The sequence below is a fragment of the Asterias amurensis genome, chromosome 2, assembly GCF_032118995.1.
Source record: "Asterias amurensis chromosome 2, ASM3211899v1".
In the NCBI taxonomy this organism is placed as follows: domain Eukaryota; kingdom Metazoa; phylum Echinodermata; class Asteroidea; order Forcipulatida; family Asteriidae; genus Asterias; species Asterias amurensis.
Genome location: NC_092649.1, coordinates 20,908,758 through 20,935,162, shown reverse-complemented (window position 1 = coordinate 20,935,162; position 26,405 = coordinate 20,908,758). Strand labels below are relative to the sequence as shown.

The 26,405-nt window shown below is 40.2% G+C and overlaps 3 protein-coding genes and 1 pseudogene across 4 annotated transcripts in view; 2 read left to right on the top strand and 2 right to left on the bottom strand.

Moving 5' to 3' along the window:
- Window positions 1-1,515: 1,515 nt before the first annotated feature.
- On the bottom strand, window positions 1,516-6,379 carry LOC139953602 (protein lifeguard 4-like). Its single transcript, XM_071953075.1, has 6 exons — window positions 6,298-6,379; window positions 5,488-5,662; window positions 4,618-4,726; window positions 3,446-3,551; window positions 2,213-2,364; window positions 1,516-1,833 (listed from the first exon to the last, which is right to left on the bottom strand). The coding sequence occupies exons 2-6, from the start codon at window positions 5,576-5,578 to the stop codon at window positions 1,578-1,580; spliced, it is 714 nt and encodes a 237-aa protein (XP_071809176.1). The 5' UTR covers window positions 5,579-5,662; window positions 6,298-6,379; the 3' UTR covers window positions 1,516-1,577.
- A 115-nt stretch (window positions 6,380-6,494) lies between these two features.
- The window catches only part of LOC139934007 (solute carrier family 23 member 1-like), a 43,410-nt gene continuing 23,499 nt past the window's right edge, over window positions 6,495-26,405 (top strand). The window contains exons 1-2 of one of the 2 annotated variants that reach the window (XM_071928271.1): window positions 6,495-6,583; window positions 6,851-6,984. Coding sequence is in view for 1 of the 2 variants with exons in the window: in XM_071928269.1 (XP_071784370.1) it covers window positions 10,568-10,786 (219 nt within the window). In the remaining variant the exon portion in view is untranslated. Of the gene's footprint in view, window positions 6,584-6,850; window positions 6,985-10,306; window positions 10,787-26,405 lie in introns of those variants that run through there. The other variant, XM_071928269.1, reaches the window with a different exon arrangement.
- Window positions 16,942-18,825, top strand: LOC139954213 (P2X purinoceptor 7-like; annotated as a pseudogene).
- LOC139954214 (uncharacterized) lies at window positions 18,968-21,602 on the bottom strand. The gene is made up of 4 exons (XM_071953929.1): window positions 20,988-21,602; window positions 20,525-20,681; window positions 19,950-20,104; window positions 18,968-19,542 (listed from the first exon to the last, which is right to left on the bottom strand). The coding sequence occupies exons 1-4, from the start codon at window positions 21,112-21,114 to the stop codon at window positions 19,301-19,303; spliced, it is 681 nt and encodes a 226-aa protein (XP_071810030.1). The 5' UTR covers window positions 21,115-21,602; the 3' UTR covers window positions 18,968-19,300.

The following is a 26,405-nucleotide window of genomic DNA, read 5'->3' as shown; positions in this document are numbered from 1 at the left end:
AGTGGTAGCAGTGCACTGCTAAAATAAAGAATTTGAACTGCCTCTTGCTGCCGCGCAGTTGGGTAAATTCAAGGGTTCGAATCCCACTGGAGTAATATGCCTTGAAGTAGCCATGGATCACTTGAAGTGCATCACCATGATTACAGATCATGTACAATAACTGTCTGGGCTCCTAGGCCGACCCAACCCTATGCACTCACACAGTACCCCATCCCCCAGCCCCTCCTGCCAACCTTCAACTTTCAAAGTTGGCATGGTTTGAGAACACTGACACAACTGATCACAATATGTACAAGTATGTGATTGTGGCTATAATATTACCAACCATCATTTACTTTAAAGGCAGTGGACACTATTGGTAATTGCCAAAGACTAGCCTTCACAGTTGGTGTATCTCTACATATGCATAAAACTAAGCTTGGGTGATATTGATTTATTTTATTCATGGTATATCGCCGACAATATATCACGATATTCGATATAATCGCGATTAATGAAATTTGACATCAGTCTAAAAAACTCACAGTGAAAGTTGTAGAAGAGACAGTCCTAGCATAAGAGAGGTGTTCTAATGACCTATTCCTCTGGTTTTACTCCAAACCTATGGGGTGCAAGATGTCTCAGCTAGCAAATACATCGCGATATTTAATCGATATATCAAAATATTGCCATTATCGCGACAAATTGATATTTCAATTAAAACCAAATCTATTCGATATCGAAATCGTGTCAAAATTAATATCGCGATATTCGATAATATCGTGATATCGCCCAAGCTTACATAAAATAACCAACCTGTGAAAATTTTAGCTCAATTGGTCGTCTTAGTTGTGAGATAATAATGAAAGAAAAAACACCCTTGTCACACCAAGTTGTGTGCGCTTAGATGGTTGATTTCAAGACCTCAAATTATAAATCTGTGGTCTTGAAATCAAATTCGTGGAAAATTACTTCTTTTTCGAAAACTATATATGGCTCTTCAGAGGGAGCCGTTTCTCACAATGTTTTATACCGTCAAGCTTCCCCCATTACTCGTCACCAAATAAAGGTTTTGTGCTTAAAATAATAATAATAATAATAGTAATAATTTATTTTTAGCATAGCGTCTTACATAAAAAATCTCAAAATGCTGTGCTAATAATTATTTTGAGTAATTACCAATAGTGTGCACTGCCTTTAAATATAGGCAGTGTCTTAAAGGTAGGCATGGTACGGTATACCGTTGGCCTTTACTTCAGAAATTAATTACCAGAAAGACTTGCTCTGTAAGAAGCACAGCATCTGTTGATTAGTATGTAACGTTTGGAGAAACAAATCCCTTCAAAAGAATGAGGTGAGAGAGAGAGAGAGAGAGAGAGAGAGAGAGATTCAAAAACATTACAGTCTGAGAAACTTTTCTGCGTAAAACATCTATAAAACGCTACCCCCATTTCAAACGTTAAATACAAACAAATGGTTCCAAGGAACCAAAGGTATACCCTACCCTAAAAGTATACGTTGCCTTTAAGATTTGGGTTTGCCTTTAAAATAATAGAGTTGCAAACTTTGAGAATACACCAAGAAGCTGGAAGGCCGTTCTACTTCTTCTGCGCCTGTCCAAGAATTCTAAGTATGTGCAGAAATAGATTGAGGATGTCCAGATAAAGATTGATGGAGGCGAGGATGTATTCTTCTGGGGAGATCTTATGCATCATCATGTGAATATCAAAGATGATGAAGCAACAGAAGAGAATTGCACCAAAGATAGAGATGAGGAACTCAACTGCGTCGCTCTGAGGCAGGAAGATGTGCAGGAGACCACTCAGGATGAGGATCAGGAGAGCAGAGTACAATCTGTGTCAAAAAAAATATATAGGCTAAACAGTTTTGCTGGCTTTATTATCTTTTCCTGAAGGGCTGGCATGTATGTAATAAAAAGGGCGTTGTGGCCGAGCGGATAAGAGCACCGAACTCGAGCTCTGGTGTTTCTGTTCAGCAGAGTGTTGGTTCGAGTCCTGGTCATGACACTTGTGTCCTTAAGCAAGACACTGAACTATAGTATTACTGTTTCTCTCACTAATTGTTCAAAAATACAAGACCGCCTGACTCGTATGGTACTAAGTTTATTGGCCTAAAATCACAGGCCTCGAGACTGCGGTCCAAGGTTTATTTTCTGAGAAAATTTATCATTGCTTGAAAATTGTCTTGAGAAATAAGTTTGTCTATAACATACCCTGCACCCCATGAGCTGAAGTCTTTCTTGCTCTGCATAGTGTACACAGTCAAGCTGAATGTGACCACTAGAGTAAGACTAAAGGCCTGCAATACAACTGCCTTGTTGTAAAACGTCACAATGGTACCAACACTGTAGGCTTCAACCAGAGTCTAGGAACAAAAGGAAAATCAAACAAAATTAGAGGTAAAAATGCATGGGAAAAGGTTAATGGGAAATAACAAAACTTTCTGGAATTCCACAGTACAATTTTATGTTAAGCAATTGCTATGGCTGGGGTCTGTGACCATAAGCTGTCAGTGTGGGATGTAGTGGCCGAGCGGAGAACAGCACTGAACTCGAGCTCTGCTGTTTCTGTTCAACAGAGTGTGGGTTTCGAATCCAGGTCTTGACACTTGTGTCCCTGAGCAAGACACTTAATTTTAATTCCACCCATGGCTAAATGGGTACCTGTGAGAACAGAGATGGTCCTTATGAATGGTTTAGCATGGTGTGCTACATATTTGGCAGCACAGGCTGTATACTCCCCATGGAGCTGAGATGGTTTAAGGCATGAAATAAATGTTGGATGCACTTTGAGACATGGTGTATAAAGCGCTATATAAAAACCGATGATTATTATTATTATTATTATTATTATAATTATTATTGTGTACTTCACTAAAGTGCCAAGATTCAACTCAAGCTTGCACAAGTACTGTACAATGGACCCTTCCCATGAAATATGCTAATTACATTCACGCATGCGTACAGACCCTGTTGGTTGGCAAACGCCATAGAGTTGTGCACTAAGCAGACGCGCAATCGCGTCTGCGTCACGCACCCATTAGCCGTGTACAAAACAGCGCGATTTCCCCTCATTTTGCAAACCAAAACGTTAGTGCGCACGCGCTATGTGCAATTTACATATATTATGGGAAGGGTCTATTGTGATTTGTATTGTAATGTCACGCTTTGCCAAAATGATCTTGTCATGAGCAAAACCTAAAGCCTGGTTCATACTTCCCGCTAATGCCTATGTGATATGAATATTGACATCACAAATTCGCAACAAATAATTCGCAGCAGTTGAACTGCGTCACTTTTGCGAAACATTCGCTGCGAAAGGAGAGTTTTGACATCTTCAGAAATCACGTCAAATTCGCTTTGCATTCGCATGAAGTATGAACCAGGCTCAATGCAATTATTATTTTGAATTTGCCTGTCTGAAACCAAAGTTTATATTTTACTTACAAACAGAGCCAGAAGAATCATGTTAATTGGTGAATCTCTACGTTTGACGAATAGAGCGAACAGAAGAGCGAAGGAAGAGATATATGCAAACAGAAGCATCCCCTGGCTGAAATAGAATAAAGAATAAAAACAAACATTATTGCAATACGCAATGTACCTCACCCATACATGAAAGCTCCAACCCACACATTTCAGTGTAAATTGTGAGTATAAGTACACTGAAGAAATGTGTTGCTCATGCAATCAGTGCATGGACAAACAGTTCAGTATTCCATGTACAATGTAGTATTCCACGCAGGGTGTCGTGGCTGAGCGGATAAGAGCTCCAAACTCAAGCTCTGGTGCTTCTGTTCAGCAGAGTATGGGTTCGAACCCCGGTCGTGACACTTGTGTCTCTGAGCATGACACTTATTTATAATTGCTTCTCTCCACCCAGGGGTAAATGGGTACCTGTGAGGGCAGAGATGGTTCTTGTGATTGATTTAGCGAGTAGGACATATTAATGTTGCACAGGCTGCATACTCCCCACCGGGGAGTTGAGATGGTTTAAGGAGTGAATTAAGGCCCAGTGACCAGGGGTAATAATGTGAAGCGCTTTGGGACGCCCTCCAGGTGTGAAAAGCGTTATATAAAAACGGGTTATTACCATTATTAGAATAATAATACTCACTGTTAACAAAAAAGGATCCTGTTAATATGTGTACTTGTAAAAAGGCCAGATGGCCACTTCAAGGTGAGGACCAGGCTGGTGAGGACTACACTTAACTAATTTGGGCTACCGACCCAAATCAACTGCCACGTGGGGCACGTTGCCACCAACTCCCTGGAGCTGAAACAGGGTTACCCCCCTTCATACAGTCCGTAAGGATGTAGACATAGGTATCATCCGCTTTAAGAACATGGTTAGTGGAGCAGAATGCACTAACTAACTTCCCAACTTTTTACAAAGTATGTATGGTTTGAAAAGTAAGTGCCTTGTTTGAGGGCACAAGTGTCATGATTCGAACCCACACTCTGCCGCTGACAACTCCAGAGCTTGACCACGACACACCACATGGGGGTGTAGTAGAAATTAAATAAAGACCAATCCAAAGCAATACAGAATACTGCAGACTATAAAGTAACATTTGTTGTTCAAAAGCCATGCACTACACATGACATTGACAACATACCTGTTTTGTACATAAGCCTTGACGCCATCAGTGTACATAAAGATGGCACATACAACAGTTGTTACCAGCAGCTGTGTACACAGAATACCAAACACTTTCCTCAAGAAACCTGGTGGAGAAAGAGCAATATCAAAGTGAAAAATAGTCAACCAAAGCAGTCTTGAGATAATAGTTACTGACTCAATATTTGCACAAAAACACAAGTCAAGATCGTTGGACTTGTCCTCACGGGGTGTCGTGGCTGAGCGGATAAGAGCACTGAGTTTGAATCCCGGGTTTGAATCCCGGTCATGACACTTGTTTCCCGGAGCAAGACACTTCACTATAATTGCTTCTCTCCACCCAGGGGTAAATTTGGGGTACCTGTGAGGGCAGAGATGGTTCTTGTGATTGATTTAGCCGAGTAGTGCATTTGCTGCACAAGGCTGTATACCCCCCAGGGAGCTGAGATGGTTTAAGGAATGATTCAAGTCCCAGTGACCAGGGGGTAATATTGTTGGAGTGCCATGAGCGTCACTGCATGATGGACCAGAGCGCCATAATATATAAAGAAGCCATTATTTATTATTACCTGTAACTAGGATTCGAAACTTTGCATGGTGGAAATACTTTATAGAAAGGTTTGCGATAACACCATGTAATGACTTTCTTAAAGTGAGTTGGGGTGGTTCTGAAAAGAATCATTACTTCAACTTGGCGTCAAGATCAGAGGACGATCAGAGCATACTGATCGAAGCGTTGTGTTGAAACCAATGGTTCTTTTCACAACCACCCCAACTCATTTAGGGATACCGGAAGTCATAACATGATGTTTGTTACCGCAAACCTTTCCATAAGATACATGATGACACTCGAAGCTGATTTTCTTACCCATTCTGATGGATACATGGGCTGTAGCGACGTTGGTGCCATATCGAAAGTCATCAACGATGCTCTCCACATCAGGTGCTTTGGACGCCATCTTGCCGGCAACTCTGTAAGTGTAAGTCTAGTCTTCAATGATACACACACAGTGGTGTCTTTTCTTGATTGATGAACTTAATTACTACATGAATAAATTAGAAACAAAAACCACTGGTTAATTTTGCTATGCAACTGACTGTAAAATTTAACAAAACAATAGTAAATACTAATTTCAATTACTAGGCAAGTTAGCATTGGTAAGGTTGGGGATGTATCAAGTTATCAACAATCACAGCTCAGAACAGCAAAAGAGATTTTATTCACGAAATTGAAATACACAACTTGAAGAACTTGTCGTTCCACAACAAAAACAAGCCAGCACAAAAGTCTAAAACAACATGACAAATCAATAAAACTATTCTTCTGAGTAAACTTCGGCAAAATAACACACACCACAATGTGACTTTCTATTCGAAAGACTATATATTAATTTTATAGTTCATGATAAAGTAATAATACGCTTAGTGTTTATTAGTATCCATGGATATAATTATGTCTTGTATTTTGTAGTGTCATGTGTACGGTGTGAGTGTCGTTTTCGTTTATATGGAAACACTGCTAGTGTCGGCAGTCAAACGACTGCCATGATGTCTGGCACTGCACTGGCCACTGGTACATTCCGTGTCTGTGACAATGGCCTCTGCATTGAGGAAGTTTCGAATACCTGCATCAATAAATTGAAAGATAAAATAATGGAAAGTTTTATGGACAACTTACCTTCCCTATTTTTTTTAGTGCGACGTAGCTATTGCAAAATAGATCAGCAGATCGACTAAACACAGATGATTGTGTTTGGCACAATTGACCAAGAGAGGGCGCGCTTCTTCTTGGCCGATTTTGGGTCAGAAAAACACAACTCTCTACTCTCTCGATAAGCTGTCGTTTCTAGAAACTAACTCTAGCATCCTTGCAGAGGACACTGGGCAATCATGGAACTATCATCAAAACAAATGCAAAATACCAGTAGGCGTAGGCTTATCTTAGATTTGTGTGACATAAATTGGTAAGTGATTTGTATTCATCCTCCATGGTCCAACCGTGGAGATGGAGGAAACTACCATGTGATGGAGGAAAAAATGTTTTCCTCAAATGTTTTCCTATATGCTCCAAGCTTTGGTCCAAAACCATGGTCCAACCACGGAGCCAACTCTTTCTGGACTCCAGAGTTTCACAATGAATTGAACTGACCTATTGAATGTATCGTTCTAGAACAGAACTTTAATACTACGTTGTTGGTTCAACTTCAATAAAGTTTTCATTTCTTTTCTAGGACTCGGGAGGGCTAGGACGGACGAAGTGACACTTGTAAATGTGAACGTGTAGTTGGTGTATGACGTACCGCACATGGAATAATAAAGACACGTGCAAACATGGCGACCCACTCGACTATTCATAGGCTTACTGGTGAGTCCATTTCATTTTTTATCCGGAAAAGTTTCCGTATCCTGCCACTTTTTCATTCATTATGAAATAATAGTATCGCATTAATGAGATGTTCCTTTTTGTAAAAAATGTTTAAAAGAGTGGTGGCAGGATATGGAAAGTTTGCTGGCAGGTTTTTCCCGGCATTTCCCTCGTTTTTGAAGTTAAACTATGCATTCGATCGGTCGCCGCAAAACTTGCTGACTTTCCCCCAATATTTAGACCTTGCCCTAAAAAACAAATATTGGGGGCAACTGTTCACTGTTCTGTTAAGTTGATGCTATTTTTCAAAGTGGCATTAAGTGATAATTTTCCCGCCATGATTCGGCAGCCATCTTTGGCAGGGTCCATCTTTGACTCGACCCTGTATTTTGCCAAACGGATTTTGTAAAACCCCTAGTAGGGGTTAAAACAAATAACGAATACTTTTCAACTAGATTATTCTAACATGCTAATTTCCTATCTTTCAGGCCAACCATAGTTAATAGGCACTAATACTATTTCTTTAGTATTTCTTGGCCTGAAAAATATTTTTTTTATTATGAATAATAAGCTTTTTCCACTGAATGTACGATTATATTATTACGGTGCACCCCCGTGCTTTGCTGTGTGTGGTTCTTGGGAACTTAATGCTACTTTTATTTTGTTACTGCCGCGGAGTAGATTTCAGTAAAGACAAAGTCACTAGTGGAAATGTAGATGGCGTCCTCTATCGGCAGGCTTTTACACATGATTCCAAACACTTTTTTTAATCACCATGTTTTTCATTTAAGTCACCTGGAAATAGAAAACAACTCTTCAAACATTAGAGTATAATGTGGGCATTATTGGTTGTTACTCAAAATAATGTTTAGCATAACTTCTTACTCGGTGCTAGCAATGGAAAGCCGTTGATAGCATGAAACATTGTGAGAAACGGCTCCCTCTAAAGTTAAGTAGTTTTCGAGAAAGAAGTAATATTCCTTGAATTTCGAGACCTCAGAATTATATTTGGAGGTTCCAAAATCATCTATAAAAGCACACAACTTATTGTGACAAGGGTGTTTTTCTTCCATTATTATCTCACTTCGACGACCAATTGAGTTCAAAATTTCACATTTGTTTAATGCATTGATGTTGAACACCAAGTGAGAAGACTGGTCTCATACGATACCATGGGTGTCTAGTGTCTTTAATTACATCTAAAGACGGAGCTTTGGCCTTTGCTTCACAATAAGAACAAACGAAGTGAAAATTTAATACCGTAACGATCTCGCATTTTAAAATGTATTGACCTTAATTCCAAACCAGTTGACACGCAAACTATCATCGTTTCAATGTGTAAAGGCCTAGTGTTTTGCAATGTTTTGTTATTTAAAGGCAGTGGACACTACAGGTTATGGTAATTAGTCAAAATAATTATCATCACAAAACCTTTCTTTATTACCAGTAATGGGGAGAGGTTGATAGTATAAAACATTGTGAGAAACAGCTCCCTCTGAAGTGAAGTAGTTTTCGAGAAAGAAGTAATTTTCCACGAATTTGATTTCGAGACCTCAAGTTTAGAACTTGAGGTCTCGAAATCAACCATCTAAACGCACACAACTTCGTGTGACAAGGGTGTTTTCTTCTTTCATTATTATCTCGCAACTTCTACAACCGATTGAGCTCAAATTTTCACAGGTTTGTTATTTTGTGCATAAATTATGTTGAGATACACCAAGTGAGAAGACTGGTCATTGACAATTACCAATAGTGTCCACTGTCTAACCTACGTATAAAATAAACCAGTGCACTCGAAAAGAAAAGGGTTTCACCTTGTAAGTAAAACCATGTGCTGGGTTGAAGGAATACATTTCATAAATTAATTCAAAACGTATTCCCACATCCTATCATGAACGAAAACTATCGTTAAAAGCGCCTTTTATAGATTCAGTGAATGTCGGATATGCGCGCTATATTTTATAAGAAGTAACTATTAAAGGCAGTGGACACTATTGGTAATTACTCAAAATAATTATTAGCATAAAACCTTTCTTGGGGACGAGTAAAATGGGGAGAGGTTGATGGTGTAAAACATTGTGAGAAACGGCTCCCTCCTCTCTGAAGTGCCATAGTTTTGGAGAAAGAAGTAATTTTCCACGAATTTTATTCCGAGACCTCAAGTTTAGAGCTTGAGGTCTCGAAATCAACCATCTAAACGCACACAACTTCGTGTGACAAAGGTGTTTTTTATTTCATTATTATCTCGCAAGTTCGATGACCGATTGAGCTCAAATTTTCACAGGTTTGTTATTTTATGCATATGTTGAGATACATCAACTGTAAAGGCTAGTCTTTGACAATTACCAATAGTGTCCACTGCCTTTAAAGGCAGTGGACACTATTCAAAATAATTATCACCATAAAACCTTTCTTGATTACGAGTAATGGGGAGAGGTTGATAGTATAAAACATTGTGACAAACGGCTCCCTCTGAAGTAATGCAGTTTTGGGGAAAGAGGTTTGATATCAAGACCTCAGATTTAGAATTTGAGGTATCGATATCAAGCATCTGAAAGCACATAACTTCCTGTGACAAGGGTGTTTTTTCTCAATAAAACAATGTGAGAAACAGCTCCCTCTGAAGTGACGTAGTTTTCGAGAAAGAAGTAATTTTCATCGAATTTGATTTCGAGACCTCAAGTTTAGAACTTGAGGTCTCGAAATCAAGCATCTGAAAGCACACAACTTCGTTTGACAAGTGTGTTTTGTCTTTCATTATTATCTCGCAACTTCGACGACCGATTGAGCTCAAATTTTCACAGGTTTGTTACTTTATGCTCATTATGTTGAGATACACCAACTGTGAAGACTAGTCTGTGACAATTACCAATAGTGTCCATAAGCTGTTATTTTCAACATGAAACAGGGACTAGTTTACAAGGTGTTGACAAACTACATGACAGCATGATCCCGTCCCCCCAATGATTTACACGCGGGTTATATGTTAGGGTTAGAAGCATTTCCAAGGGCTGTCGGATCATAGAGTAAGGACAGAACAGGCAAGCATGTCAGTGTCACTAAATCAGCTGATTTCTTCTTTTTCTTTTCAAAACAGTGCCAAAAAACCACTGTACAAAAGGTAAAGTGTGATCGGCTATGTCCTCTTCCTAATCATATTTGTTTGCAACTATAGAAATTTGCATGTCTCTATGAAGTTGAGTCTAAACATAACCCCTTATGATTTAAACGCAGGAAGTTTGATGTATGTATTCTGTACATGAGTCTAATCATCGGTTCGTAACCTGAGGGTGAATGATGAGGTCAAACACCGACCGTAAAGGCCCGGTCACACAGGCCCCGATAACGAGAACGAAAACGATAACGATAAAAATGCACGCTCGCGATTGGTTGAATTGCTCCACGCAGAATACGCCCACGCTCATTCAACCAATCGAGGGCGTGCATTTTTATCGTTATCGTTTTCGTTCTCGTTATCGGGGCCTGTGTGACGGGGCCTTAACTTCCATGGCTTACGCGAATACACACAACACAGCACCATCTGGTCAAGCATAGCACAGTCGTTCAGAATCTCTCTCCAACCATGAACGGATCCAAAACGTCATCTTTGGAAGAAAAGCAACGTGAGATGTTAGAAGTTAAGTTTGTCACACCGGACCTTGACGAGGATCCAGAGGCTAGGCTAGATGTCGAGCCATGCATTGATCATTACTCGAGAATGAAGGCGAGACCAAAGCTTGATCTTGCGTACTTCGTTGAGGACACGCCACCGTGGCGTTTAACCATTCTACTGGGGCTGCAGGTACGTCAACAGGGCTAACTTTACAATAACTCAATCTCAAGTCCACATATCTCCCTGGGGTGAAAGTAGTTTTCATCGTCGTGGAGTTTCATTGCGCCCTTCTTTGATATTCGTGGTTATCCTCTGTAACTAAAAACATCCACCGACCTAATCGAGAAAACCATTCAAACCATTGGGGTGTCAGACTCATATACTTCATGATAATTTTTTACTTGTTTGTTTGTTTGTTTGCTTGTTTGCTTGTTTTCTTGTTTGCTTAGTTGCTTGTTTTCGTGTTTGCTTGTTTACTTGTTTGCTTGTTTACTTGTTTGCTTGTTTACTTGTTTGCTTGTTTACTTGTTTGCTTGTTTACTTGTTTGCTTGTTTACTTGTTTACTTGTTTGATTGTTGCGTGTTTACTAACTTGTTTGCTTGTCTGTTTGTTTATTTGTTTGCTTAGGGAATATCATGCTTGTTTGCCTGACCCTGTACTAATCTTTACTTTTTCAAGTTATAATAACTGCTTATATTCTTTTCCAAACATTCTTACGGTCAATTTATCAGCGGTCTGGATTTTGTTATTTTGCCCGATCCTGTGGAATATGCCTCCCTGCTTTGCTCAAAACATCACACCGATTATCACAATTTGTTCTCGCAACCCGAGGGCTTCCCGAGGGCTTCCCGAGGGCTTCCCATTGTACAAAACACCCGCTCTCCATACAAACCTGATGAGGCATATCACGGCGGCCCTGGATGTGGGAACTATCTGACTTAAGCCCTTTTCACACTACAGAGCCATTTCCCGGGAAATTAACTCCCGTGAAAATCCCGGGAGTTTTTAACCCCACCGCCACCCCAGCAACCGTTCTCACTATCCCAATTTGGTAACTCCCGGGAGTACTTTTTCCCAGGAATATGCACGGTCGTTTCACACTTAAGATCAAACCCCAGGAAATGTGGCAAACAGGTCAGCCCATGCGGAAGTACCCAATGTTTGTTGACGGAGGTCCGTTCCCACAATGCCACACGGCCGGCTGCAAAATCCTTGCCACATGCGACCCAAAATGGCCGCACGTGTGTATTTGCGTGTGGTTATACCAATATTTCTGTGATTACGGCGGAGAGTTCGGGGAAGACATCGCTGACGGCATGTCAGGAGAAGACGATTTCTGTGACAGTGTTTTAAAGACATCGGTATAACAATCGGATGGAATTTGTCGTGCGATTGACGGGTTTTATGGCACTTGCTGGAAGTATTGGTCAAAGGTCAATCTGGTCTACCAAGAAGAGCGGCCACTGGTGGGAGCAAGTTTCTATTAAAAAATGCGAAAGGGAGCTTTCTACTCTGCGAAAGCTTTTTTTTCTTTTGAGAACTGTAATTGAATTGACTTTTGTGTCCGTGTTTTACCCAGAGGTTCTGTGTTGGCATTCATCTAAATTGTTGCCTGTTCACACTATAGTTATTTCCCGGGAAATTCCCGGGAACTTTTGGTTGATCTGTTCACACTACAAAAATGCTCCCGGGAATTTCCCGGGAAATGACGTTTTCCCAGGAAATAATCAACCCTGCTCAGGGGCAGGGTTAAGGGATTCAACCCTGGGGTAAGGCCTAGTAATTTTCTGAATGGCATTTTCTATGGGGCGCCGTCTGTCAATTAATTGTTTGGCATTTTTAAGGCTTGTTTTTACCATGGTTTACAGCAATTAGATGTAAACCATAGAAACTGCTGGCAAATCCTGTTATGGTTTACATACCAGTAAAGTATTTGTTGTGTATAAGTTTATGGTTTACAAACCATGACAGACAAAAAAACATTTGCAAATCGTGGTTCATAAACCAAGAAAATTTACGCATCTTAAGAAACATGGTTAATAAACCATAAAAACTGAAGCATCAAATTCATGGTTTACAAATCATGGTTTATAAACCATGAAAATTGAGACATCTAAAAAACATGGTTTATAAACCATGAAAATTGAAGAATAAAAATCGTGGTTTACAAATCATGGTTTATAAACCATAACAAATGAACCATAAAATCATGGTTTGTGACAATGGTTTATAAACCATGAAAATCGAGACTTCTTAAAAAACATGGTTTATAAACCATGAAAATTTACACATCTCAAAAACGTTGTTTGTAAACCATAAAAAAAAGTGCACTTACAAATCATGGTTTACAAATAAACCCCACTCACAAATCTTGGTTTACAAACCATAAAAAATGTGCACTACAGAAATCATGGTTTATAAACCATAAAAACGTGCACTCACAAATCATGGTTTACAAACCATAAAAAAACTCCACTCACAAACCATGGTTTATAAACCATGAAAACGTGCACTCAGAAATCATGGTTTACAAACCATAAAAACGTGCACTCACAAATCATGGTTTACAAACCATAAAAAAACTCCACTCACAAATCATGGTTTATAAACCATAAAAACGTGCACTCACAAATCATGGTTTACAAACCATAAAAACGTGCACTCACAAATCATGGTTTACAAACCATAAAAAACTCCACTCACAAACCATGGTTTACAAACCATAAAAAATGTGCACTCAGAAATCATGGTTTATAAACCATGAAAACCTGCACTCAGAAATCATTGTTTACAAACCATAAAAAAATGTGCACTCACAAATCATGGTTTACAAACCATAAAAGTGTGCACTCACAAATCATGGTTTATAAACCATAAAAACGTGCACTCACAAATCATGGTTTACAAACCATAAAAAAGGTGCATACACAAATCATGGTTTATAAACCATGAAAACCTATACGATCGTCTCAAATAAACCTCCTTCCCAATTCTGATCGGTTCCCATTTCCCCCATGTTAACAAGAGTCGTCTAGGAACCAGACTACGCTGGCCTCAAGAGCCATACCGCTCACCACCCACCCTGACATCCGGTCCCGAGCACTGCGGCATGGTGGCCACATGGCATACTGTACACGGTGCATTCAAAGAGCTATTATTGCATCAGCATTACACACACGGTGCATTGATCACAGCATTGACACACACGGTGAATATGGAGGACGAAAAGTGGCCATCTGCTTTTCTGGTATCAGAAAAGCAGATTTTATGGTTGTTTTATATGAACTTTTCTGCTTTTCTGCTACCAGAAAAGCAAATTGAACGTTTTGTGAAATTGCATTTTCTACGTTTCTACTTTCTGTTACCAGAAAAGCAGGTTTTAATTTTTCTTCTAATGCTGACGGACGAAAAGTGGCCTTTTGCATGTCTGCTACCAGAATAGTAGAAAAGCAGATTTAACGTTTTGTAAAAATGCAATTTTCTATTTCTCTGCTTTTCTGCCACATGAAAAGAGGATTTTACTCTGGTGGACGAAAAGTGGCCATTTGCTTTTCTGCTATCAGAATAGTAGAAAAGCAGATTTAACGTTTTTTAAAAATGCAATTTTCTATTTCTCTGCTTTTCCGCCACCTGAAAAGCAGGTTTTACTCGGGCGGCCGAAAAGTGGCCATTTCCTTTTTTCCTTTCAGATACCGGAAAACTCATATTTTACCTAGGTAGAAGGTGGCCGAAAAGTGGCCATTTGCTTTTTCAAAGGACCGCCCGTGAATGTTTCAGTTTATTGAACAAACGTGTCACCCGCTTCATTTGAAATAAACCACACGGGAAAATGTATGACTGACCGTGTTTTTTTGTAAAGAAAGAATCCCTGAAGTCTATTTTGGATGGTAGCCGTGAAACCTCCGCCAGAGTATTTCCTTTGAGATGCCGCGGCCACATGCGCGGTCATCACAAAAGTAGGCCTACTTCTATGGAACGCCAAAGAGGCATTTAATCATCGGTGATGGTATTTGCAACCGGTGATCAAATTTGTCATCGGTGGTGGTCCTATGCGATCGGTGATCAATTTTAGCAAGCGGTGATAAAACACGATCGGTGGTCCATTTTAGCGATCGGTCATGCATATTCATGATCGGTGATGGTTTAGCCATGCATATTCACGATCGGTGATGGCTTTTTGCAATCGGTCAACTTTAGTGATCGGTGGTGGCTTTTTGCAATCGGTAAACTTTAGTGATCGGTGGTGGCTTTTTGCAATCGGTCAACTTTAGTGATCGGTGGTGGCTTTTTGCAATCGGTCAACTTTAGGGATCGGTGGTGGCTTTTTGCAATCGGTCAACTTTAGAGATCGGTGGTGGCTTTTTGCAATCGGTCAACTTTTGCAACCGGTGATGGAATTTTGCAACCGGTCAACTTTAGTGATCGGTGGTGGATTTTTGCAATCGGTCAACCTCAGGGATCGGTGGTGGCTTTTTGCAATCAGTCAACTTTAGTGATCGGTGGTGGATTTTTGCAATCGGTCAACTTCAGGGATCGGTGGTGGCTTTTTGCAATCGGTCAACTTTTGCAACCGGTGATGGAATTTTGCAATCGGTCAACTTTAGTGATCGGTGGTGGCTTTTTGCAATCGGTCAACCTCAGGGATCGGTGGTGGCTTTTTGCAATCAGTCAACTTTAGGGATCGGTGGTGGATTTTTGCAATCGGTCAACTTCAGGGATCGGTGTCGGCTTTTTGCAATCAGTCAACTTTAGGGATCGGTGGTGGCTTTTTGCAATCGTCAACTTTAGTGATCGGTGGTGGCTTTTTGCAATCGGTCAACTTTAGGGATCGGTGGTGGCTTTTTGCAATCGGTCAACTTTAGAGATCGGTGGTGGCTTTTTGCAATCGGTCAACTTTTGCAACCGGTGATGGAATTTTGCAATCGGTCAACTTTAGTGATCGGTGGTGGCTTTTTGCAATCGGTCAACCTCAGGGATCGGTGGTGGTTTTTTGCAATCAGTCAACTTTAGTGATCGGTGGTGGATTTTTGCAATCGGTCAACTTCAGGGATCGGTGGTGGCTTTTTGCAATCAGTCAACTTTAGGGATCGGTGGTGGCTTTTTGCAATCGGTCAACGTTTGCAACCGGTGATGGAATTTTGGGATATCCCAATTTTGCGTCCGGTTGGTGCAGGCCTACTTCAAAACCTATGATTGTGTAGATTGTTGATATTAATTGTTGTTATTTTCTAGTTCACACCACCGTGGAGGAATAAATTACACTCATCAGCGGGTTGACTGACTTGCCAAACATTTTTAGAAGAGTACCATTTTATACCCAGATAACATACATACATTGGGCAATCAGTTATTCCAAATTATTACATTATTGCAATCAAGATTTATTAATAACTACAAATTTTGGGGTATTTTATAGCAAAAAAAATCTCAACAAATTACATTACTTTGTCATTTTTTAATTGTTTCGACAATCTTAAGACATCCTGTGCCACAGCTTTGACACCCTGCCTTGAAAATTGCATATTATGACCAATGTCGGTTCAATGCCGGCCCAATGGTGGCCGTTACCAAATCAGTATTGGCACAAAAAAGTTGTTTTATACCATTATTTGCCAAAACGGTGTGCCACTTCGAAACCAGTATTGGCCCAGAAAAGGTTTTCTATACCATTTTGTCAAAATGGCGTGGCGCTAAAAAAAAAAGTATTGGCCCAGAAAAGATTGTCTATGGTGCAGCTACAAAACCAGTGTTGGCCCAATAGAGGTTTTCTACCATTTTGCCAAAATGGTGTGCCGCCAACAAACCAGTAGACAGATGACAGAAAGTAAAACTTTCATTATCAGACGAAAATTCAACCAGCATTTTAACTCGTAAGTTTTTATTAATAAAATAAAAATGCAAAAAGTATATAAAATATATTAAATTTAAATGAAATTACTTTGCAATAAAAAAGTTCATTACAATAAAGTGTAGTTGTCCATGATAAACAAAAAACATAAAAAAATGAAAAGACTAGTCTTAACTCTTTGTGAAATCCACCCCAGCTTCAATAACTTGCATGGGCTAATTCCTTTTTAAATATCAAGTCGGTTTAGTAATTAGAACATATTTCTTTACCGTTTTGCCAAAGCCAGTATTGGCATAATTGGCCCCGAAAAGGTTTTCTATATGACACCATTTTGACAAGAATGGTGTGCAGCTACAAAACCAGTATTGGCTCAATGAGAGGTTATCTGCCTGTTTTCCCAAATGGTGTGCCACAAAACCAGTATTGGACCATTGCAGGTTTTCTACCACTTTCCCAAAATGGTGCACCGCTACAAAACCAGCATTGGCCATAAAGTGCGTGGAAAATGAGAAGTTTCCATTCAATCCACTTTCAAAATCTATTTGCTGATGTATCAAACACAATATATAAGTATACAAAGATAATTTCTCGAAATTGTAAAAAGATTAAAACAAGGATTTTTTAAAAAGCCCGCGCGTCGCGATTCTGTAAATGCAGAGGTCACGATTGGTTGTTGCGCAATGGCTGTGACGTCATAAAGGAGACTGACTAGGTCTGGTACCCATACAACTCACGCACGCTACGCAAGCCCCACATGTAATGTGCGTGTATTGTCCGCCGATTCTTTCCTCGACGAAGTAAACATGTCAGACTCTGAAAACTCCGGTGACGAATTTTGGGAAGAAATCAGTGTAGATTCTGATGGTTTCAGTGAAGGATCTGAAAGTATCTCAGGGGGATCGGGAGACAGCGATGACGTTGAGCCAGACGATGAGGATGAGGAGGTGGTTCGTGGGGCTGAACCATATAGATTCGAGCCACACTGGCAAGACCACGCCAACAGCAAGGTGACGCTGCTGCTGCCGATGACGCCGACCCCGATGAAGAACAAGATGGGAATGACCAAGCTGCCAACAACGAGCGATTGAACAATACCGACTGGTAATTTTAATTTCTGAATCATTGACATAGTATAGTTCACTGATTTTACATAGCCTGTGTATGTAGGCTTTTGTTGATATTGATGAGGGCAAAACACGTACCCGTGTGTGTATACCTGGTCATTTGGCTCATAAAATCATAGGCCTTTATACTCGCTCGTCTATATCTACACAATCATACATCATACAACGCAAAGACAGCTTTGTTTGTGAGTAGTTTTCTGTAACTGTTAGTGTCTAATTTGTCATAATGTCAACCAAGTGAAATTCAGTTGTGTACATGAATGTTGAGTTAAATTCCATGCCACAGTTCTCTAAAAAATTTCTGACTTATTAATTGTCTTGCTTTTTGAATTGAAGGTGTTCCTGTGGTAAATGTGTGGTGATGGAGTTCGTTCACAACTGCATTTGCTGTAAAGAGATTGCAGCCATACAGGAGAAAATCGTTCATACTGGAGTCGACACTGAGGGTTTCAGTTGTTTTACAGACCATCCTTGGTATTCGGCTACATGTCTGAACCCCGGAACACTAGAGACAGCGTACTATGCGTACCGACAACAGTATGGGGCTAGAGCTGTTGAAGGTGACCTTCCACGGTAAGAGTTAATTTTCAATGTTTTTAAATTTCAACTTTTTTTTCTGTAAGATTTTTGAACCAAAATAGAAGCACACAACCTGGTTATTATATTCAGATAATCTATTTTATGAGAAACGTGACATACATGAACATGTATCAGGACACTTTTCCCACCCCCAAAGTAAAGGCGACTCTCTTGATAAGCCCAATATTCCTTGTTTGAGCCCATTTCGTCAATCCCACTTATCCTGGTAACACTGATACTGGCTAGAACATTGGTCAATTCAACGTAACAAATGGACAAATGATTTACAGTTTGTTGATTGTAAAACAGAACGGTATTATTTTTTATTTCACAGAAAGTACAGACATGTGTCTTATCGGCAGGTGATCAGGTGGTGTTATGGTTACCTTGGAAGACGCAACAGAGTGCCCCTCCCAGCATGCATAATGGGGATAACCAGAACGACTTTCCCCGATGAAGGAGGCAACTATGAAGGGTTTAGATTTCCTGACCTTGATGACATGTAGATTTACAATATAGTAACACATAACTGGATATCAGTAACACTTTTACATGGTTTAGGAGTAAATATACACTTTACAATGTAAATATGATGATAGTCTTTGAAAAATGAGTTTGAACGGTCAAGCGTTTTTGTAAAGTTTACAAAAGAGGCCTTTGCATTTTTTTTTTTTTTTTTTTTACACAAAATATTTTACATTCAAAGTTTTGGACTAAATATATTTGAGGGAATGCCATGTCAAATTCATTTTTGTGATGCACTCATGGATGAGTAGGATAAATAAAACAGAATTTGTACTTTACAATAAAAAAAATGTACAATTATACGGCACAAGTACATGTGTTTGTTAAAATTCAAGCTCACCACGATGTCAAATTTAAAAACTATGTTGTTGCATTTTTATTTAAAAATGTAGTGGTAGCCATGGCTAGTTTTATTGGTTGAGTTCAGTCGAATAGTATTCTAGTGTGCAAACTAAGTAACAATAAATGCATGCTGAAATGAATGCATAATGAATATCAAAGGATTGTGCTCTGTTGTGTCGTCACCCCCACCTTGGCGTTTACTTCTTGCGTTTCTTTCTGGATGAAGGTTCTCCCTGTTGTTGGCCCTCAGTATGCCTTTTGTCAGCATGCTTGCTCTTCTTCTTTTACTTCTTTGTTGCCTTACTTGCTGGAACAACCACACCTTCAGTCCCCTCTGGTCTTCCTACAGGCTCCACCGCTTTACCAAACCTTGACACAAATTCTTTCACAGCCTGTGTTTTGTCAGGGCGAGTTACCTTTGCTGTTAGATATCCAGGATTTGCCTTCAGCTCCGGGTACTTGGCTCTGGTGTCTGCCCCAGCTGCGCAGAGTAACAGAACCTTTTCCATGATCCTCTTGCTGAAATCTATAATGTAATAAAATCAATTATAAGGACACAACCCACAATGTGCACATTAAACTTCATGTGGATTTGCCTAATCAATTGGTTAACTTTGATGCGTGCAAAATATTGCTAGAGGAATGTGAAGGGTGAAAAACTAGGCGCAAATTGTGAAACAAGGAAAATTTTATACACAAAAATAAGGGGGTGCCCCCAAAACAAAGAAGTCGTTCATTTGAAATAAACTGTAAAAAAAGGAGACTTGAACATCAACTGTATCTTACAGAAATTTAGTCTTTGTACTGTGCCCCAAATAAAAAGTAAAAATTACTTAGATCAGTTGAAGTTTATTTGCAAAGAAATTACTAATCACGACAAGAACACCTCTTGTGCCAACATATGTATGTACTTGCACACAACCATGCACTTACTGTGAGTGGCCTTTATGAGCACCTTCCTGACAGTATATCCCCCCGTGGTCTGCTTGGCCCTTGGATAGCAGATGCTGAATGCTGGATTGCCCTCCCTGTCCATGGCCTGTGCCCTGTTGGTGTTCTCGTTGAAATGAAGCGCAGCAAGGTATATTCTGAAATAAACAAGGATGTACTTGTATGATAAAATGCATGGTGTTGCAGTATGTACTGCCAAAACCTTGGCCGAACCTTTAAATGAAAGCTAGTGGAATGCACAAAATACTAATGCACTGTACATGTACATTTTGTTTTTACACCTTAATCATCCAACCTAAAAGTTTCACCCAATTATGATCTACTCTTTGAAAAATTGCAAAAATCAAGGGCAGGTCCCATAAATTAGTTAGGGGGGGGGGGGGGGGGGGGGTCAGGCCCGTAGTTATTCTTTCTAGTCAATTCCCCATCCCACAGCTTCTAAGGCATACACTACAGATAGCCTTGGGAGATCTGCAGTGCACCTCAACACCCCCCCCCCCCGCAACCACCCTCTAAAGTATATGGTTACACCTAGTATGTAGACCAAATTTGCTCACCTGCATAACATGCCCTCATACGAAAATGAAAACATCTCAGGCGCGTACTGGTTAATAACCGAGTGGATGCCTTCCATGGATGGCGACAACATTTTCACATCCTTTCTTGTCCACGTGCTGTCCAGAATGGCTGCAACTTTCTTGGCAGAAGCCGACCCTGAAAAATATTCAACAAAAGGTGTACAAACCTTTAGTGACAAATACAGTGTCTGCTGGTCCATGAGAGAACAGTTTTAAAATTCAATTACTTCAAGCTGAATGAAGTCCATGGCATGGCATTGACTTAAAAAAAAAATAGAAAACATTTTCAGATAAATTTTTGTATTAATTACTGTTAAATTTACAACCGCATTGAAACTTTCCCCAAATGACCATGATTATGAATAATTGGACAAACGAAATCGGTGGTTTGTACATACCCTTGCTCTTTCCCTTTTGAGGTATGCTCCCCCAGAGCGCTTACGAGGATCTGTACTCCATGTCTTCTCTGCGGTGCTTGTGCTAGGGCCGGGCTCATCCGACTGAGTCTGCACATCGGCGGACGTCGAAGGAATTCCCGTCGAAGTACTCGGTGTCGGACGTTGATGCATGACCGATACTGTTGGTCCTTGATGCTTGGGACATACCCAACTTTAAGTCTGAACCGAAATGGCAAGCCAAGACTTCGCTTCTTCTTAACTGTTTCGTCAATACAATCATCGGTGAAGTGAGCCGAGCAGACAAAAGATGACTACCTACATCTAGTGTGAAGTCGGAACGTGTGTTGTTGACGAAACGAACTCATGTTCGCTGGTAGTGCACTATCTTGGGGAAACAACAACCAAAATACTTCGGGATTTTTCAGTATATTACGTGTGCAACCGCCTACAACACACGATTTGGGCATTTTGATAGTGTCGGCACTGAACTTTAGATACACAAATCGAAGATTAAATGATACTAAACTGGGATACAACCAGAGGATAAAATTGTGAAGCTCGCATCGCTACGGCGAAAACAAAGCATACACACACACGTTGAAGCTCCTAGTGTACTTCCGCGTCACGTGACTCGATCTCCTTTATGACGTTTTTGGGGTCACGTGCATATCATTATCTCAATGTCCTACTTTTACGTTATGGGGGCAGAGGGGGTCATGCGAGTGCTAGGGTTGTCGCTTCTTTTTCAAGGTCAAATACACAGATAATGGTAAAGTAATAATTTATTTGGAATCAGTAGGGCTTGTTTTATAAAGTATATGTGTTTCCGTCCCTCAAAGTTATCATTTTTCACGGCCTTTAAAGGTTCATCATTTTGCCGAAACGATGTGCCGCACAAAACCAATATTCGCCAAGACGGGCAAACCTCCGTCCTAACTAAAATAGTTTGCCTCTATAAAACCGACATTGGCCCAGTGTGGGCACTTTACTAGCAAGGACATGACGCTTGACCGGAAGAAGGCCAGCACTGGCCCAATTCTGGCTCAATATCATCATCATAATTAACGGCACCGTATCGAAACTCGACGCCGGTACATGCCACCATTGGCCCGATACTGTATTGTTTGTTAGGCTATAACTGAAAAAAGGTTTGAACATAGGTTGTGAAGTTCTTGGGATATTGTCCCACTTCCGGTTGACCTGGAAGTAGAGCTAGGTCAATATGGGAGGCAAATTTTGTTTAAAGGTTAACTCCACAAACTCGCCCTTCCAAATTTTTTCTTGCAACGCTAAGGCCATTTTTTTTTAATAACTTGGATTACGGGAATCGCCGCCCGAAAAAATCGTGTTTCTGAAAAAAATTCAAAAATTCCCCGCCCGAAAAATCTAATTTTGTAGGGGAAAAAAAAAAAAATAAATAAATAAATACACAACACTTTCATACAACAGTGCCACCGATCGCGTACATGTACAAAACACCATCGTGTACATGTTTTTACTAGCGATTTTTTCCTCTGGAATTTACAACGAGACCCCTACATGTACACATACATGTACTGTACAATGTACATGCACATGTACACGTATTAAACCGCGGCGTGAGTCAGTGTCAACGAAGAAAATAAAATCGCGGCCGATGTATGATGGAAACCAGACCAATGGTATGCATTCACGTACAAAAGTGTGAGTCCGTTTATAGACTATACTATTTGCCCAAGTGCATACAGTTTGGCCATTTAGTAACAACCACGAGAGCATCGACCGCTCACGACCCAAACTCATGCAATCAATTGATGCATCAACAAATGGTCTGTGTGTGCGAATTTGGGCAGAGCATCAGCGTGTCGTGTGTGCGCTCAGCTTAATTGGCAGATGAATGGCGATCCAGCATAAAAGGTGCGCAATCTGCAGATTTGTGCTTTGTTAGTATTGTAGCTCGGGAAAACCGGCGCAATCTGCCCATTTTGCAAATCTTTAGAATGCGCTCAACGTTCACTCGTGAGCTAGGAACCGGTGTATGTCCGTGGATTAGTAATAAATCATGGGCCTTAAATCACGGAGATATCGGTAAATTTGTCTTTATTTCAATTTTGTTCTAACATTTGTTAATTTGGTAAAAGTCTGACTTTTTGTTCGACACGGTTTAAAAAAAAATATGAATAAATTTTTTTCAAGCCGAAAATGTGAATAATTTAGGGTCGCGGTGTAAAAGTAAGGGCCGGTCAGTAACCAGAAACCGAACATTTTGTTTGGCCTAAAACACTGGCGACATTCTTTCAGTGAGTGGTTGCTTTTATCTACATAAATTGTGTATATATGTACGTGTTTTAGAAGCCGCCCGCGTGCATTTTGTTCTTTTTTTTTCCTTTTTTTTTTTTTTTTTCCCCCCGCCCGTTTTCTGGGCTCGAAATTCCGTAATCCCCCTTTTTTTTTTTTTTTTTTCCGCCCCCGCCCGTTTTTTGTAGCTTACAAATCCGTAATCCAAGTAATAAAAAAAAAATGGCCTAAGGGCACGGCGGCCCCAAGATCGTCACAGACGCTATGCAGTGGCACGCTATCTATCCCAGCAAGCGACGCGCTAACGGAACTTACAAATATTGGTGTATTATGAAAGACTCCAATTGTTGTCGGCGGCATCACTGCCCCATGCACCGTCGCTGCCGTTGGTGGAACCGTAAATGTCGATGGAGGTACCCCATCCGCCATAACATTCCATCCACAAGCTGGTGTCGTCGACGGGGCCGTCGTCGTGGGCGGCGGTGGTGCCGAAGCAGCGGTTTTTACATAGCATTTTTAATTTGATTTATTCATTGCTGCTGTTTTTTCATTTTCTTATGTTTTTTGTTTATCATGGACAACTACACTTTATTGTAATGAACTTTTTTATTGCAAAGTAATTTCATTTAAATTTAATATATTTGATATACTTTTTGCATTTTTATTTTATTAATAAAAACTTACGAGTTAAAATGCTGGTTGAATTTTCGTCTGATAATGAAAGTTTTACTTTCTGTCATCTGTCTACTGGTTTGTTGGCGGCACACCATTTTGGCAAAATGGTAGAAAACCTCTATTAGGCCAACACTGGTTTTGTAGCTGCACCATAGACAATCTTTTCTGGGCCAATACTTTTTTTTTTAGCGCCACGCCATTTGACAAAATGGTATAGAAAACCTTTTCTGGGCCAATACTGGTTTCGAAGTGGCACACCGTTTTGGCAAATAATGGTATAAAACAACTTTTTTGTGCCAATATTGATTTGGTAACGGCCACCATTGGGCCGGCATTGAACCGACATTGGTCATAATATGCAATTTTCAAGGCAGGGTGTCAAAGCTGTGGCACAGGATGTCATAAGATTGTCGAAACAATTAAAAAATGTAATTACAAATGTAATGTAATTTGTTGAGATTTTTTTTTGCTATAAAATACCCCAAAAATTGTAGATATTAATAAATCTTGATTGCAATAATGTAATAATTTGGAATAACTGATTGCCCAATGTATGTATGTTATCTGGGTATAAAATGGTACTCTTCTAAAAATGTTTGGCAAGTCAGTCAACCCGCTGGTGAGTGTAATTTATTCCTCCACGGTGGTGTGAACTAGAAAATAACAACAATTAATATCAACAATCTACACAATCATAGGTTTTGAAGTAGGCCTGCACCGACCGGACGCAAAATTGGGATATCCCAAAATTCCATCACCGGCTGCAAACGTTGACCGATTGCAAAAAGCCACCACCGATCCCTGAAGTTGACCGATTGCAAAAAGCCACCACCGATCACTAAAGTTGACCGATTGCAAAATTCCATCACCGGTTGCAAAAGTTGACCGATTGCAAAAAGCCACCACCGATCTCTAAAGTTGACCGATTGCAAAAAGCCACCACCGATCCCTAAAGTTGACCGATTGCAAAAAGCCACCACCGATCTCTAAAGTTGACCGATTGCAAAAAGCCACCACCGATCTCTAAAGTTGACCGATTGCAAAAAGCCACCACCGATCCCTAAAGTTGACCGATTGCAAAAAGCCACCACCGATCACTAAAGTTGACCGATTGCAAAAAGCCACCACCGATCACTAAAGTTTACCGATTGCAAAAAGCCACCACCGATCACTAAAGTTGACCGATTGCAAAAAGCCACCACCGATCTCTAAAGTTGACCGATTGCAAAAAAGCCACCACCGATCTCTAAAGTTGACCGATTGCAAAAAGCCACCACCGATCCCTAAAGTTGACCGATTGCAAAAAGCCACCACCGATCCCTAAAGTTGACCGATTGCAAAAAGCCACCACCGATCACTAAAGTTTACCGATTGCAAAAAGCCACCACCGATCACTAAAGTTGACCGATTGCAAAAAGCCATCACCGATCGTGAATATGCATGACCGATCGCTAAAATGGACCACCGATCGTGTTTTATCACCGCTCGCTAAAATTGATCACCGATCGCATAGGACCACCACCGATGACAAATTTCCGGTTGCAAATACCATCACCGATGATTAAATGCCTCTTTGGCGTTCCATATACTTCTTCCAGTATCGACTGACTGACTGACGTGATTGGTTCCCCAACACAAACACAGTTCGGCGCCCGTGCATTGTGCGTGTTTTATGGTTCACGTTCACGGGCCGTCCTTTGAAAGCGAAAAAGCAAATGGCCACTTTTCGGCCACCTAGGTAAAATATGATTTTCCGGTATCTGAAAGAAGAAAAGGAGATGGCCACTTTTCGGCCGCCAGAATAAAATCTGCTTTTTAGGTGGCGGAAAAGCAGAGAAATAGAAAATTGCATTTTTACAAAACGTTAAATCTGCTTTTCTACTATTCTGATAGCAGAAAAGCAAACGGCCACTTTTCGTCCACCAGAGTAAAATCCTCTTTTCCTGGGCAGAAAAGCAGAGAAATAGAAAATTGCATTTTCACGAAACGTTAAATCTGCTTTTCTACAATTCCGATATTAGAAAAGCAAAAGGCCACTTTTCGTCCGCCAACATATGGAGAAAAAGTAAAACCTGCTCTTCTGGTAACAGAAAAGTAGAAAAGTAGAAAATGCTTTTCAAAAAACGATCAATCTGCTTTTCAGGTAGCAGAAAAGTAGAAAAGGAGAAAAAATTGCTACAAAAACCCATTAAATCTGCTTTTCTGCAATTCTGATACCAGAAAAGCAGATGTCCACTTTCCGTCCTCCATAGGTGAATTGCATATTGCTGGCTCGCACGTGGCATGGGGGGAAATGGGGTGAAATGGGAACCGATCAGAGTTGGGAAGGAGGTTTTAGAGACGATCGTAATAGAATTTTATGGTTTGTAAACCATGATTTGTGTACACAACTTTTTTATGGTTTGTAAACCATGATTTGTGTGAGTGCACATTTTTTTAATGGTTTGTAAACCATGATTTGTGAGTGGAAGTTTTTTTATGGTTTGTAAACCATGATTTGTGAGTGCACG

Coding starts and splice junctions, on each gene's coding strand:
- LOC139953602 (XM_071953075.1), bottom strand. CDS start 5,578: ATGGCGTCCAAAGCACCTGATGTGGAGAGCATCGTTGATGACTTTCGA. Junction 4,727..5,487: donor CCATGTATCCATCAGAATGG/GTAAGAAAATCA, acceptor TTTCTCCACCAG/GTTTCTTGAGGAAAGTGTTT. Junction 3,552..4,617: donor AAGGCTTATGTACAAAACAG/GTATGTTGTCAA, acceptor ATTCTATTTCAG/CCAGGGGATGCTTCTGTTTG.
- LOC139954214 (XM_071953929.1), bottom strand. CDS start 21,114: ATGCATCAACGTCCGACACCGAGTACTTCGACGGGAATTCCTTCGACG. Junction 20,105..20,524: donor TATGAGGGCATGTTATGCAG/GTGAGCAAATTT, acceptor TGTTTATTTCAG/AATATACCTTGCTGCGCTTC. Junction 19,543..19,949: donor GCTCATAAAGGCCACTCACA/GTAAGTGCATGG, acceptor ATTACATTATAG/ATTTCAGCAAGAGGATCATG.